The sequence below is a fragment of the Heloderma suspectum genome, chromosome 2 (assembly GCF_057233095.1).
Source record: "Heloderma suspectum isolate Gila_16-S chromosome 2, 16-S_ref, whole genome shotgun sequence".
In the NCBI taxonomy this organism is placed as follows: domain Eukaryota; kingdom Metazoa; phylum Chordata; class Lepidosauria; order Squamata; family Helodermatidae; genus Heloderma; species Heloderma suspectum.
The window spans coordinates 62,827,941-62,843,757 of NC_139459.1; the positions used below are offsets into that span (position 1 = coordinate 62,827,941).

Here is a 15,817-nt window from a genome sequence, read left to right on the forward strand (position 1 = left end):
GGGGACTTCAGCATACATCCTGAGGCCGTTTTGCCGGGAATGGCTCAGGACTTCTTGGCCTCCATGGCAACCATGGGTCTGTCCCAAATAGTATCTGGCCCCACTCATTCAGCAGGGCACACTTGGGATCTGGTTTTCTGTGTATGGTGGGATGATGGTGATCTGGGGTGGAGGAATTTTCTATAGCTCTGTTTTCATGGACAGATCACTCCCTGGTGGGGTTTAAATTTGCTGTGACTCTGAGCCTCTGTGGGGCACGGAGGGGCAATTAAGATTGTCTGCCCCAAGAGATGGATGAATCTGGATGGTTTTCTGATGGTTCTTGGGGATTTTCCTGTCTCCTCAGCAGGCAATTCTGTGGAAGACCTGGTTAATCTCTTGAACAGAGAAATGGCCCAAGCAGTTGACACACTTGCTCCTGAGCATCCTGTCCCACGGCATGGAGCCCAACGAGCCTTGCGGTTTTCCAGGATGCTGTGGATGATGAAATGGGTGAGATGTCGACTAGAGTATGACACTTGCAGATAAAATCAATTGTATCCATGCCAACTTGGATGCCATAGTTGACACAGGTCTGGTAGATGTAACTTTGGCTCCTGCTTGTCCAATTACAATGGATACTTTTCAAATTGTGCAGCCTGAGGATGTGAATAGGATCCTTGGAGAAGTGAGGCCTGCTACCTGTGTGCTGGACCCTTGCCCTCCCTGGCTTATAAAGGCAGCCATGAGACTGGCTCAGTGGGTAAGGGCAGTGGTGAATGCCTCTTTATGGCAAGGTGTGATTCTGTCTTGTCTAAAGGAGGCAGTGGTAGGACCTTTGTTTTAAAAAAACCATCCCCAAATCCCACTGTGTTGGATAATTTCTGGCCAGTCTTCAATATTCCATTCTTGGGCAAGGTGTTGGAGTGTGTGGTGGCTTCTCAGCTCCAGGGATTTCTGGATGGGATGGATTATCTAGATCCATTTCAAGCCTAGTTATGGGACAGAGACTGCTTTGGTCTCCTTAGTATACGATCTTTACCAGGAACTGGACAGAGGGAATGTGTCTTGTTAGTTCTGCTGGACCTTTCAGCGGCTTTCAGTACCATCAACCATGGTATCCTGGGGCATCTGTCTGAGATGGAATTGGGAGGCACTCTTATGTGGTGGTTCCTGTCCTTCTTGGAGAGGCAATCTCAGAAGGTGGTGCTGCGGGATTCCTGTTCGGCCCTGTGGCCTTTGGCCTGTGGTGTCCCTCAGAGTTCCATCTTATCCCCCGTGCTATTTAACATACACATGAAACTTCTGAGAAAAATTGTCTGGAGTTTTGGGGTTCGATGCCAACTGTATGCTGATGACACCCAACTCTATCTCTCATCTCCATCTAAATCCAAGGAAGCTGTTCTGGTTCTAAATTGATGCCAGATGTTGGTAATGAACTGGTGAAAGGCAACAGATTGAAGTTTAATCTGAACAAGTCAGAGGTGCTCCTGGTCAGTTGAAAGGCAGATTGGAATAGGGATTCAGCCTATGCTGGATGGGGTTACACTCCCCCAAAGACTCAAGCTCACAGTTTGGGTGAGCTCTTAGACTCAGCCGTCAACCTGGATGCCCAGGTCTTGGCAGCGGCCAGGAGCATGTTTGCACAGCTGAGGCTAGTACACCAACTGTGCCTCTTCCTAGAGACGTCTGACATAGCCATGGTCATGCATGCCATCCCATTTGGACTACAATGTGCTCTACATGGGGCTGCCTTCGAAAACTATTCTGAAACTTCAGCTGGTCCAGAATGCTGCGGCCAAACAGTTGACCAGGGTTTTGATAGGGAGCACGCAACTCCCTTGTTACAGCAGCTTCACTGGCTATCTGTCTGTTTCCAGGCAGAATTCAGAGTCCTGGTTATAACTTAGAAAACCCTTATGGATTCTCTCTGTCATGAAAGCTGAACTTAGAAGCCCAAGTAGGGGCTTTGGGACAGTACCACCCCGCCCAGACATACTGTGCCCCAGGAGGAAACACCCCCCACACACACACCTCTGAGAGTTTGTTCCAGGTAGGCCCAGTATGTGGTCACACTGCATTCAAGCTGTGTGCCTGGGCTGTCCAGGACTCAAGAGGGCTGGATGCCGTCCTACATGGCAAGAGATGCTTCCTATTGCTGTGCAGTGGCATGCTCCTGCCAAGACCATAGCCTGTTTTTGTGTATGTGAGGCTATATACATGTATTCACATAATCTGCAGGACCTTTGTGCACATGCAGAGACTTCACACTCTATCTTCCTCATGCACAAACATGGTATAGGATTATGCCCATGTTACCTGAGGTGAGTTTTGAATAGGAACTTCCCAGCCCAGAGCACGCACTTTTAGACAATGCACTAGATCAAGCGTTCCTTGCATATATTTCCATGGCCCTTGTAAATAATGTTTTATATTAAGTTTTTAATGTGTTTTTTTTAAAATGTGAAGCATTTGTGGAGCTCTTACTAGAAACTAATCGCCTGTAGTGGGATTTTTATGAATCCAGTCTAAAAAACTTTACCTGCCTTTTTTGTTTGCTTGACATACCATAAGTAATATGGAAATGTATGAAGTATAATCAGTTATAATTTGTACCTTTGTTTTAATTGTAGAATTGTAAAAACAATTTTGTAAGTCAGTAGGGCAAGCATGAAGTTTTCCCTTATATACCAATGTCTAATTATTTGCTAAGTATGCAAACACACAAAATAGGTTGTAATTCCTTACTTGCACTCTTTTCTTTCATGTATTAGATGCATATTCTGAATCACTGCAGCAAATCACAAATGGATTGATAATTTATTGCAGTGATTTTGCCAAGTAATCTTAGGAATAATTTTCTTAAACAGAGAAGTGTTTTAAAATTAAGATTTATTGTAGACGATCCATTCACTTGGAAGTGGGTAGCTACTCGTAGGCATTTGCTATAGACTAATGTTTTACTCTCAAAATATTTATACCCCAATCTAAGGCCTCATTATATGGCCTGCTATGGTGCAGCCATGCTGTAAAACAGTAATTGCATTTAACTTGATGGGGAAAAGCAGAACTGTTAATATTCCTGCAATATGGCAAGAACAAGAGTCAAAAGCTCCTAAGAACTGAGAATAACTAGTTGGGGCTTTTAAGGACTAGAAATCACATGAAGTGCTTGTGCAACTAGGGATATTATTTATTTGGTGAGTATATCTCAACACGTTTCAATTAGTTTAACTTGAAAAATAGCAAGACCATAAAATATTGATACAAACAGTGGATTTTTATTTTTGTAAGTAGTTAACTCAAACTCTTGGATAGCTTGATATGCCAGATGGCCACAAAAATTACAGCGTTTACAACTTCACTGATATGCACATGCATTTGCACCGTAATTCCTTCTGTGATATTGAAATCCTCTCCTCTCTTCCACAAACTCATATGATCAAATTGTAACTTTCCTCATATTCTCTTCAGAGGTTTCATGGGCAATTAAGGTGGCAATCCCATGTGCACTCACCTGAGAGTAAGCCCCATTGAACTCAATGGGACTTACTACTGAAAAGACATGTATAGGATTGTACTGGTAGTTTACTTTGAAAGACAACTGGCAGTAGCTTCTGCATTTCTAATAGATGTATTAATAATCAGATATTAATAAATAGCATTCTAGGGAGTTCACATATTGAAGGGATTACTTTAAAGTCTATTTTTATAAGAAAATTATTTCCAATAACAGACTGTTATAATTACTTAAATGAAGTTATAAATACTAGCACAAAGGTATAGGAAGAGGCCACCCTAAGATCACAATAAGAAAGTTTGTTATAGACTTGTTACATGGATAAGAATGTTTGTAGCTAAAAGAAACACTTATTTTATTATGGCATGTATTCAATACGTAACAATATTTCCACAGGTTAGCAGGTGCTTTAAATTTACAAGATTGTCATTGTACTATTTAACTCCTTGTAACAAGAAAATAAAATGTTTTTACTATGTGTTCATTTCATGTGATTCTTTTACCCATTAAATACCTGTAGTTCAAACCATGCTGGAGTGTAAATTTGATTATCTTTTGGAACTGAAATTTATATCATGGTAGATAAATTCAAACAGAGCACGTCTATAATTTACAATATGTATGGTTTATTGTTAATACTTCATTGTGCTGCATACATTATGGATACATAGGAAAACCCACCTCTTTGCCTCATGGTTTCACTATACTGGACTCCTGGTTTCAGCATCTCCACAATAAAATTAAACTTGGTCAAGAGTTCAGTGCTTTTCACAAAAACTTGAATCCTCCTCAGCCAAACTTGCCAGTGTTTTCTGTTAAAGCTGACAGGCTGGATCCAGATATGCAATCATAGAAGAGTTGTAGCGGCAGCACAGTTCTGCAAAAACACTGCACAAGCAAATCTGGTCTTAAAATATGAAGGCATGATAGGTTGTGCAAGAGCCTAGAGCTTGTGGAACCCAATATGATGGATCAGGATCCTAGCATTAGTAGAACTTCATACATCTGAGGAAAAAGGTATTTGCACTTGTGCAACAACATGCCTTCTGCTCATGTAGGATGGAGTGTGGTTCCAACTCCCTGATTTAACGATTTCTCAAAGAGGGATCAGCTGACTACCCTCCTTCTCCAGACCACCTTGATGTAGGTTGAATGGCAGTATGCAAAATTACAGCTTTTGCTCGTGCCCAATGTTCTTTCCATGATTTTCATCACATGACTTATTTGTGGGGATATTCCCATGAGCAATGGTAATTGCAATCAGCTTTTGAATCACATGTTTAGTTCTTGGGATGGAAACTACCGATGAAACTAAATGGCCTTGTTCAAATGCACTACTGTTACTCAATTATTATGCAACAATTGTATCTTAAAGTATAGAAACCCTGAAATTACATTAAAACACTTATTATTGTATCTGAAGACAGCAACTTCAAAAAGAAATCTGCAATTACTCTGCTTAACAGCACTCACCAAATAATGACCTCTCCCCTCAAAATACAAAGAAAGACAAACTTCAATGACATGGGTGGAAAAGTTAGGTCATCTTGAATTTTGCATAGCTGACAAGAAAACAGATTGATTATCATCAAGGTGTGTCAGACTTTCATCAGAGTCACCTGACATTTGTTAATGCTTCCCATTACTCAAAGGAATGCATGAGAGACCAGTGTTTCTTGTTGGCCTCTGTGCAGGCACCCAAATGGGAAGAGCCTAGACATTTTTGGTAATAGGGTCCAGTGCACATGCCTAAACAGGTAGACCTTATGGCAACCTTCTTCAACCACTGAAGCAGTAGCACCAAAATGCATTTTTTTGGGTTCTTCACTGAGCCAAATGAGCTTAGCCTGTATATAGGGTGTTGGATCTAGATGTAGTCATATGTGGTATCAACCCATTGAAATTAATGGGGCTGAAGTTAGTCATGAATAACTTATGTCCCATTGATTTCAATGGCTCTAATCTATGTATGACTAAGTCTAGTTCTAGTGCATGGTGGTTAGAGGGGCTTTGAAAACCATGTTAACTAGGTAACATAATTCCATGTGAGTTAGGAATGGTGTTTTAGGAGGAAGGGTACTACTTTCCAATCTCTTCTTTCCTCACTCATCTTTCTTGTTTCAGCCCCCATTTCCAGCTGGTAATACACTGTCCATTTGTCATAGTCTTCCCCTCTCTCATGTTTATTTGTTCGTTTAAAAATAAAAATTAGAGCTTGATGTGATGTGTTTGTGCTGGACTGCACCACTTCAGACTTCAAGTTAAGGAACTCATTGTCTGAATGCCCTTATGTATTCTTTGCTATTCATTAGGTAGCCTTAGATTAATTCCAGTGGCATCTCAATTCCCCCTCTGAATTATAAGAAGGAACCTCACTATTTCAGGGAGTAATGGTAAGAATCAAGAGAATGGTTGCAAAGTGGTTTGGCATTAGTGTTACTAAACTTAAAGTTTACTTTTCCTGCCTGTGTGGGCATCATATAGAACTCTGGCCAGAGGACTCACTAGAAGAATGGTGAGGGGCAACCCAGGGAAATGCTGACTGATGTCATAGGTGATCCCTAATGTGAATGAAGGGAGAGGAGACAAGAGCCTAAATGGTTACCAGAGCTGTAGCATATAAGGCAGGGCAACAGAACCTCTTTCAGCCAGAGGGCCAAATTCTATTTCAGAGAAGCTCTCAGGGGCCACATTTCAATAGTGGGTAGGGCAGAAGACAATATATTTTAGCTGAAAAGTCTTACCTCAAAAATCTATGCCTTCAGAGAGGCATTTCAACTTTGGGCAAAAAACTGCACAAAAGCCAGGAAACTACCAAACGATCAGGGCTCCAGGGGGCTGGATTTGTCCCATCGACCTGAGGTTCTACACCCATGATATAAGGTGACCCTAGTTTTCAAGTGGGGGTGGCTGATTCAGAGGTAGCTAGCCCCTGTTCATGATGGATTACCAGCTGTGTATGGGTCTGAGTTCTGTCTCTCTGAACCTGCAGAGGGGGAGCCAACCTTTGTAATAAGGAAGGGAAGGGGACCTGTTTTGGAGGGGCCGGGGGAAAAGGAGCGAGCAGATAGAAAGAACAAGAAGAGCTGAAATTGCACAAGGTGAGGAGAGCAAGATGACATCTGTACATGCCTGTAGGGGATGGAATTGAACCAAGTCAAAGACTTTGGTATGATGAGAAAGGGATAATAAAACTCCTTGCTAGTACAAGCACTTTATTCTATTGGACCAGAACTAATTGTTTTCAGTTTGCTAGCAGGGGTACAGACATATCAAAAAGGTGCCATAGGTTACAGCCATATTCTTAGCAAACCAGACCGTCTCCCACCATCACTATCTTCTTGAAATGCACAGTAAGCATCAGAGAAGATGTTCTATCTTGAAATGCATAGTAAGCATCAGAGAAGATGTAGAAGAAAAGCAGGAGGCAGGGAACCGCAATTTCATTTCCAAAGGCTTGTGCTGCAGCAAGAAGTAGTCCTAGCACACAGTACTCTCCAGTCTGAAAGTTAAAGATGGCAAGTTAAAACCAAAGGAAGATTTCTGTGAAAGGATGCTGAGCAACTCCAATAAACCTGAGTAGTACTTTAAAAGAAAGCTTGCTTCTAAAGAGAAGCCAACCACAACTTGAGATTATGGCATTGGAAACACAGTTATGGGATAGGCCAGGGCTACTGAAGCCACTGAGAACTGCTCAGCTTTACATGAGCTTTTCAAACTTAAGGCACAACCCTATGCATGTTTAGACAAAAAGAAGTCCTACAACTCCCAGCATTTCCCAGCTAGCCACATTGGCTGGGGAATGCTGGGAGTTGTAGGACTCTTTCCTAACATGTATAGGATTGCGCCTTTACTTTCTGAAATCCCAGCACCAACTGGGATAGTGAATATTTTAGCAGGGGTGCTCCTCCCCAAGTTTCTACTACCCAACCCCATCTCCAAGCCCAGCACTGGATTGCTTTGCCCAGTACCCAGTGCTCAGATTATGGAGAGGATGGTAGAAGGGCCTTAATGAAATCCACAAGCCCCTGAATTTTAGCCATCTCCCCCCTCCCCCTCAATAACTTTCTTAAAACATTAGGCTCACGGGGCTGACACCCTCCAGTTCTACAACAGCTCTGATCACTTGATCCTTTCTTAAATGTGACAGAGAAGAGATCCAAGGTTGCCTATTGCACAGGATCCCATGAGGGAAGAAATCCCTGCACCTTCTTGACAGATGGCACTCTGTTAAAGTACAGGCTTGGAGCCAAGTGCAGCTTGCAATGACAGATGGACTACAGAAAAAGCAAGTGCAGCTGGCTAGGAGGGCACTTATGTTGTGCAGGGCAGGTTAGCAGCTCTTTGTAAATGAAAAGGCAACAGGACCTGCTGGACTCACTGACCCAACATATGGGAACTAAGGAGCTGCTCTGTAGCTGTTGCTTGTAGGGTTCCAAGCCAGAGTCCCAGAGACAGGCACAACACACTCCTGAGAAGGCGGGAGCTCGAGCTGCAGCTTATCTTATGGAAGCAGCAGCTCATTCCCAGGGGTCAGCCACATTTTCAATTATCTGCATATTTCCTGGCCCTGATGATATGAGAGAGATAGTCACCAGCTTTGGAAGCTGGCTTAGCCTGTATCTAGAATTTGAATTTGTAAGAGTGCCCCTGATGAAAACGTTCTTCATTCCAAAACACATTGGGGATAATAATAAACATTATTATTATTATCATCATCATCAATTTTCATTGGGTCCTTTGAGAACATGTTTTCCTTTTGCATTTTGTCCCATTTTAGTGCTTCCCTTCTAGCATTTGCAATCAGTCAGAGCATCCTTCTCCAACCTGGAGCCCTCCAGATGCTTTGGACTACAATTCCCATAATCCCCCATGTTGGCTAGGGTGATGGGGTTTGAAATGCAATACATCCAGAAGGCACCAAGTTGGGGAAGCCTGCCCTAGACCTTAAGTATCTTTCCTAAGGAATCCCAAGGAGGGATGCCTTTCTGGGCATGGTTCAAGTTGTTGCAAGACAGCCCATTTCTTGTATTGAACTAGCACAGCCTTTCCCCAGCCTGATGTCCTCCACTGGGGATGATGGGAGGTTCAGACCGACACACCTGGAGGGCATTGCAGAAGACTGTACTAGTACAATCTGAGAAATAGATTACCTTGCAATAACCATCCACAGGCAAGATACCAGCTGTCTAGTTTTTCTTTAATTGAAACCACGTGAGATGCCAACAACTGCTGTTGCCATCTTTAGCTGCTGCTTCATTTCTGCAGCCAGATGCATACCTCATACATTATAAAAAGTTTTCTGAAGCATACTCTTCTTTTAAAAGCCTCTGGGCAGATCATGAACCAGTCATGTCAAGACAGCAAGTTGTCCGTGAACAAATATAGCATAGGCTTGTATGCAGCTACATAGGTGGAGCTCCACGTATTAAGCTGTTTGTACACACAGTCACCTACACACTGCTTATTTGTGCATAGGCAGTTGCACTGGCATCTGCTTGAATGATGCAGTTGCTTACACATGAGAAGTCTGTCTCGGACATTAGTTCTCTCAGAGAGTTGCATCTAGATTTCTTCCTTTTCCCCTGAGTTGGTGAAAAGGTATGCCCAGACACTTACCTTCACAAGGCCCCAATTTTTCTTAGCATGAGCTCAAGTTCTCCACTCCTTTTAAGAGCATCAAGGTCTGTAAAGCCACCAATACAAATTTCTCCAATAAAGATACGAGGAACCTAGAAAACATGGAGACATTATTAGAGTTATGCAGCAGAGGAAAGCGCTTGAGAAGTGCAGTCCCTAGGGAGAAAGGAGATGGAAGCAGGCTATCAGAAAAACAACAAGACTGGGTAGCTTAGTAATTTACTATGTGGTAAGCCGCCTTCCCCAACCTAGTGTCCCCAGATATGTTGGCTTGCAGCTCCCATGCTGGCTGGGAATGATGGGACTTTTAGTCCAGCAGGTCTGGAGGGCACCAGTCTAGGGAAGGCTTTAGTAAGCCATGACACTGTACTCATCATGTGATTAAGGCTATGAGGTGAAAACCTGGAAACTCTTCCCATCACTTTAGAAGCTTGAAATCCATGAGACAATATGTACCAGTGGCATCATCTGCCAAGCTGGTCCAATCATTCTTTCTCCCATCCTTCTCCTCCCCCTGTTGTGCAGGGTAAGCAGATAAAGCATATAGGAAATAAATGCAAGCAAACATGATGCTGGGTGGAAGTTTGCCCTGAAGTCGTAAAGTGACAGGGAGATTCTCTTAGGTTTCACAAGGCCAAACTATATGCAAACGTATCAGGAAACAAAAGCATAACAAGAGCCAGATGAAAGCTTTACTAATTAATTAGCAAGACCATCTACATCACAGGGAGGCAATCAGGTGCCCTCCAGATGTTTTGGACTACAACTCCCATCAGCTTCAGCCAGCATGGCCAATGGCCAGGGATTGTTCTCCAAAGCAACTGGAGGGCATAAATAACTTTGTTAAGGGCAGACTTATTGTAAATGTGTTTTCTATGCTGGGTTCAAAAACCTAGAATAAGCCTCTGTTGTATACTGGAGATAAAAGAGCATGATACAGAGCATGATTTTATCTTCCATAGAGTGAACTCATCAACTACCACCAAGACTACTATGTCATAAGTCTCGAGATTCACCCTGTAGATTTGCATAACGAAACTGCACCCAGGAGGAAGTTCCTTCCAGTGCAAAGCATTTTTTTACTGCTTGCAATGACTCCATCAAGCCTGTTGGATTAGATCCAGACTTAGTCATGCATAGGGTAGAACAGGGATGTGGAACCTCTGATCATAAGGGGTTCTGCATCTAGCCTGCATAGGCCCCTTGGGTTCTGCCAGCAGGTGTGGGTTTGGTCTCTAAGTCCCCCTCCCCAAGGAACTCCTGCTGTTATCTCCAATTGAAGATAACAGTGGGGATGCAGGCAGTGGGGGCCTCAGCTGGCGCTGGGAGGAGCAGCTGTTCCTCCCAGCACCAGGAGTTCCTCCCAGCACCAGCCGAGTCTTTCTCCTGCTTCTCCCAGCATGGAGAAAGGCTACATAGGCCATAGGGTGGGGCTCTCTGAAATCACTGGGACACATGAATAAGGACTATCGGATCCCTTGCCTTGAACATTTAGGGGTTGACCACCATTGTGCACTATTTGGCTAAAACACAGTGAAGCCAGCTTGCCTGTGGAAAGCTGTGAACATGGAAAGCAAGTGGCAGTGCAGGAAGAGAAAATTTTCAGCCCTGGGCTCCTACATGCTTGTACAGGCCATCATTCCTAGCATGCAGGTAGTGTGACAGGAAGCTTTATCCAACATCTATTGTTGTTTTTCTGTTGCTTGCCAGCATAGGGTGCTACAGCAGTATCATAGTACTATTTTGCAGCCCAAGTGCAAGATTTTAAACAAGGCTTGTTCTCAGCATATAATGCAGAGTTTCATTAGATATAGATTCCCACAACACAATGGGCACAATCCACCCTGAAGTTCTCTTGCCAGGGGCAAAAGAACACTGGCTGTCTTCACACCTGGAATTTTATTCCACTACAAACCACTCCTTTTGATTCCTGATCTTTTCCGGGATTTAGACTGGCCCTGTATACAGGCATCTTTCATAGCGCATCCCTCTGCGTTATATCTTTTCATGGCTGGGCCGAGCTGCACGGAGCAATCAGGACAGATGGGGGCTGCTGATCCATACCCCCTCCCCTGATCATTGGTTCCTGTAACATGATTGATGGCTCTGCCCGTCCCTCCTCTCCTCCACAGGAGGAGGGAAGTTGGAAGCCCTTCTACTGGCCTACTGGATAGGGGGCTATGGGACCTGGTCCCCTCCTTCCTCCAAGGGAGAGAGAGTCTTCTCGGTGGCTTACCCCGAGGTTGCTGGCACTGCTAGACCTTCTCTGCTAAATATGTCAGTGTGTGATGGAATTAAATGCAGTATATTGCTTGCACTATTGAGTTTGAAGGGTATACCGATTTCCGGTTCCCAACTACGTAAGAAATTGTAAGAAATCTACAAACAGACTTGTATACAATCAGTGCAACAAGCCATCTCTAGCAGCCCCCACCCAAGCAACCGCTTCACAGGGGACACCTTCCTCATTAGACCCAGCTTGCTTCCCCTCCCCCCCCCATGCTGTTGTTGCTCTTCCCCCTTATTATGGCATCCCAATGACCCTGAAAGGTGGGCTAGGAGAAGAGATATTGGCTGGCTAGGTGGGAGGGAATACTATGGAAAACCACCTCAGCATTACTGCCTTATCTAAAACAACTCCACACCCCAAAAGGAAACTATTAAAATGACCATTCCAAGCTCTGCATGATGAATTTATTCAGGGGAGGAGAAAAGGCACTTAATACCCAGTGAAATCCTAACTGTCAAGTCTTTCTCCTGCATGGCTGAGAAGGGAGACTCCCCCATCCACCTGGGGAGGAAAAAAGCCCATCAATCTGGTGAGCAAAGGGGGGAAGAAGCAGTTAGTGAAATCAGTGGGGGAGGGAGGTTCAAAGTAAATGCAATGAAGGGATGGGAGACCTTAAGACTGCTAGTCTAAGTAGACTTACAATGCACTCCTATGCATGCCAACTCAGAAGCAAGCCACACAGATATCAATGGCACTTACTCCCAGGAAAGGAAAGCCTTACAGCCAATGAGTTTACTCAGAAGTAAGCATTGCTGTATTCAAGGGGATCTCGGAGCTCATAGTGGAATGGGAGAGAGGCAGAAACAGTCATTGGAACCCTGGTCAGCGACCTGCGCCACCTTCCCACCAATTTGTTGTCATGCTAATGTTATTCAACACCGCCCAGCAACACCCCCTACCACATGCCCACACAAAGCACTAAAGGGGAAATACACAGGGGGGAAAATGACGATTTCAATCGTGAGCACAGAAAATGCTGGGTTTCCCCCATTCTCAGATCACAGAAAGAAGGAAAGTTATGAGACAGCAGCAGGAAAGCAGAGGCATCATCTAAAGCTCCCACGAAAACTAATGATTAAAGAAGAAAGATCCTGCTAAAAAACTCAGGCGTGAAGAGAGCCACTATCATACTTTTGCACAGAATTTGTTCATTTCAGCTTGGCTTGCTAAGGAGACTTCTCAGTGGAACCATTTTTACTGTCTCTACTCCTGTGCAAAAATTGTTCCTGTCACTCTACCTCCATCACAGGGAAAGGGAAAACAAGCTTTGTCTATGATTTCTGCATGTCAGGCAGCCATTAGCAACATGGGTAAAAAAAACCCTGGCAACCCACCAAGGGGCCTGGTTCACCATCAGAGTGGACACCACACCCACTGCTTTATCACTTACTCACCCTGAACAGTTTGAATGAAGTCAGGAGCCATTTAAGTTTCACAGGCTGAAAACTGGATCAAGAAGACAGACTTTCTGGCTTCTAGATTACAACATGAGAACAAACTTGGTATATGGTAAGTTATGTTACAGCTGCTGCACATCCTTCGGGTAATGATGCAAAGTTCTACAGAAGTGATATCTAAAGCACCTAGGCTGCTTTCAGACACTGCATTTCCGTGCACACATTGGTCATGATCCAAAAGGCCAGGTCTGTAGAGCCTCCAACATGCAGGGGTTTTTCACTGTGTCTTATCAAAAACACTCTCAGAGAAGAGTTTTAGAATCTCTTATAGAGAATGTACATTATTGCTGGGAAACAGATGCTGTTTATCCATTGCCATATGACATTTGCAGTCATTTAAAGATACACATCCACCACACCACATTCAATCTGACACAGAGCCCCAGAGATACTTTGTATCTTTTTCAACAGACTGTAAAGCAGATACTCAGAATGGCTGTTTCCTGATCCACCTACAGCTAAAGAGGTACTGAAAGTTTTGTTCAAGTGTTACCAAGTATAGGCTTTTTTTCACTTATGTTTTTGGAAAGAAAGCCACTGTCTGGAAAAGATGCATCAGAATAGGAATCTGTTTCTCATTCAGCTAGAAAGCAAGAACAGTATTACCCCCTCACCCCCCGAATCTCAACATCAACAAATTTTAAAATGAAACTCACTGTTCTAGCGCCTGTGGTCTGCAGGAAATAGTCCTGAATATCATCCATGTCTCTTAGGCTTACTAGATCAATATATTCAAAATGCCCAGGCTTAAGATTAAGTTCTTTCAGAAGGTCCAGAGCCCTGTGACAGAAAGGGCAGCCAGTCTTCCCAAATACAACCACTTTATCACTTGCAAGTTTGCTCTTCACAAATTGTTGGGCCATTTTAGAGACCATATCACCTCCCAGCAACAAACACGCAATTCAAATACTAGCAGAGAGCGAAGGACACAGCAGCTCCTGTTACAACTGCACAGTGAACTCAAGCTTTTATGAGTTACAATCCTCACTCCTCCTTTAAGGGCCAACACCCTGTAGGAGGAGTTTCTCCTCCTCTCTTCTTTGCTTCTTGCTTTTTAATGAGAAAAGGACTCCAAACTGTCGCATAGTGTAAGCAAGTCTGCATTTCCTACACAGGACGTGAAGTAATTTGTTCACCGGATGTTTGTCTGCTGTACAGCAGGAGTGCTTGCTACATCGTGTTTGCCTTCATCAGATAATGAGTAGGAGAGCCTTTACAGCAGCAGTCTGAAGCTTGCTTGCTGGGATGCAATTCCCACAGTGTGACCTGATTTCACATAAACAGCGCATAGCAGTCCCAGGGAATTTGATGGGGTAGAAATCCCTCTCATATATAAAATGAAATAAGCAGGTTCAGCCTGCCTCTCCTTGCCTGATTGCATTAGGCCTGTATTACACCCTCTTTGGGCTTATCGAAGTGACAAACTAACTGCAGGAGGACTAGAACTGACACTTGCCTTGATATAATGCACAGTTTCATAACACTCAAATGCTGAAATCCTAAACATGTAATTTTTGTGAACTGCCCAGAGAACTTCAGCTATTTGGCGGTACAGAAATGAAATGAAATGAAATGAATAACTTAACTAAATAATAAGCCCCATTGAACACAGTGGGACGTACTTAAGAGCAAACATGCACAAGATTACTGTTGGCGTAAGCTTCTACGGGCTCATTCAACTGGGGTGGTGCAGTCCTTGGGTCCTGGAAACAGACATCATCCATCTGTGCCTGCAGATGTATGTATTTATCACACTTGCATGGGGTTCCATCCTCCTGCAAGGAGCTCAGGATAGCATGGCTTGTGTGGTACAACAGGCTGTATGCATCCAGTTCTACATGGTGAGGGAAATCCCTGACAAGTTGAAATCTCAATTTACTGTAGCTCAGTTATGAGATTTCCCTCCTTTCTCTGTCTTATTCCTCCACCAGATGGACCTGGGTGTATCCAACTTAATTTACTGCATGTTGTGGTAGTGGTGGGATTGCAATCAGCACAGTTTAACTTTTGCGTGATAATTGAGGCTCACTGGATGACAGCAAATAAATCAACCAATAGTAATAATATCCCCATTCGGACACATGGCTTGGGCCAGTCAGTGTCTCCCAATCTAATCTACCTCACAGGGTTATTGTGAGGATACATTGGACAGCCCCCACATTTGTCACCCTGAACTCCTCTGAGGAAGGGTGGGATACAAATATGATTATTGATTTTAAAAAATCATACCAGGCGTAGGGGAATAACATTTACTGGTGATTTTTTCCTCCAACCATATGTTTAAAATTATGATAGGTTCTCATTTCCTGTCTATATTTCCGGTCTCATTTCCTGTGGACTAGGAGAACGTCTGCCTTGATGCTGAGATGCACTGACTTCCACACACACAGACAACGATTTAAGATAGAATCCAATGCTTTTATTAGAAAAAACATGCACATTCACCTCTCATACTTAATACAGAACTAGATAGAGAAGAGTTAAACTTACAACAAATCTGTCGACAGAGGCTCTGTTCCCTCTCTCACCCAAAAACTCTCTTAGGGAGCAATCCTATGCCCCCCAGACAGCTTCTCGTGGCTGGCATGGAGAGAACTGTGAATCTCAGAAAACAGAGTGCGGAGATGGGGAAAATGGGGAGTTCCCGGGGGCGGGAAGGGGAGGAGACTGGGGGCACTGTGATACAACATATCCTATGGCCTCCCCAGTCTCCTTCTCTCCCGCTCTGATACTCTGCTGCTAAATGGGTGAAACATTCTAATATACATGCAGGGTGACTGGAGCGCAGAGGTGAAGATCGCCTCTCCTGTCCTCCTGCCCTGCATTGGATATTTAGCAGTCTCTGAGTTTGGAGGCTGCTGGCAATCCACATAGGACTGCGTCCCTAGAGTAGGGATAGAAGGCAGCGCCTCACCCATACTGACAAACGTC

At 43.8% G+C, this 15,817-nt stretch overlaps 1 protein-coding gene across 1 annotated transcript; it reads right to left on the reverse strand.

The window, feature by feature from the left end:
- Positions 1-3,238: 3,238 nt before the first annotated feature.
- Positions 3,239-13,848, reverse strand: GLRX (glutaredoxin). The gene is made up of 3 exons (XM_084833695.1): positions 13,543-13,848; positions 9,119-9,231; positions 3,239-7,001 (listed from the first exon to the last, which is right to left on the reverse strand). The coding sequence occupies exons 1-2, from the start codon at positions 13,759-13,761 to the stop codon at positions 9,121-9,123; spliced, it is 330 nt and encodes a 109-aa protein (XP_084689821.1). The 5' UTR covers positions 13,762-13,848; the 3' UTR covers positions 3,239-7,001; positions 9,119-9,120.
- Between the last annotated feature and the right edge of the window lie 1,969 nt (positions 13,849-15,817).

What these genes read in the sequence shown, in the direction of transcription:
- GLRX (XM_084833695.1), bottom strand. Translation starts at nt 13,761, where the DNA reads ATGGTCTCTAAAATGGCCCAACAATTTGTGAAGAGCAAACTTGCAAGT. An exon ending in AGACCACAGGCGCTAGAACA is followed by an intron (nt 9,232 to 13,542) that starts GTGAGTTTCATT and finishes CATGTTTTCTAG; the next exon opens with GTTCCTCGTATCTTTATTGG.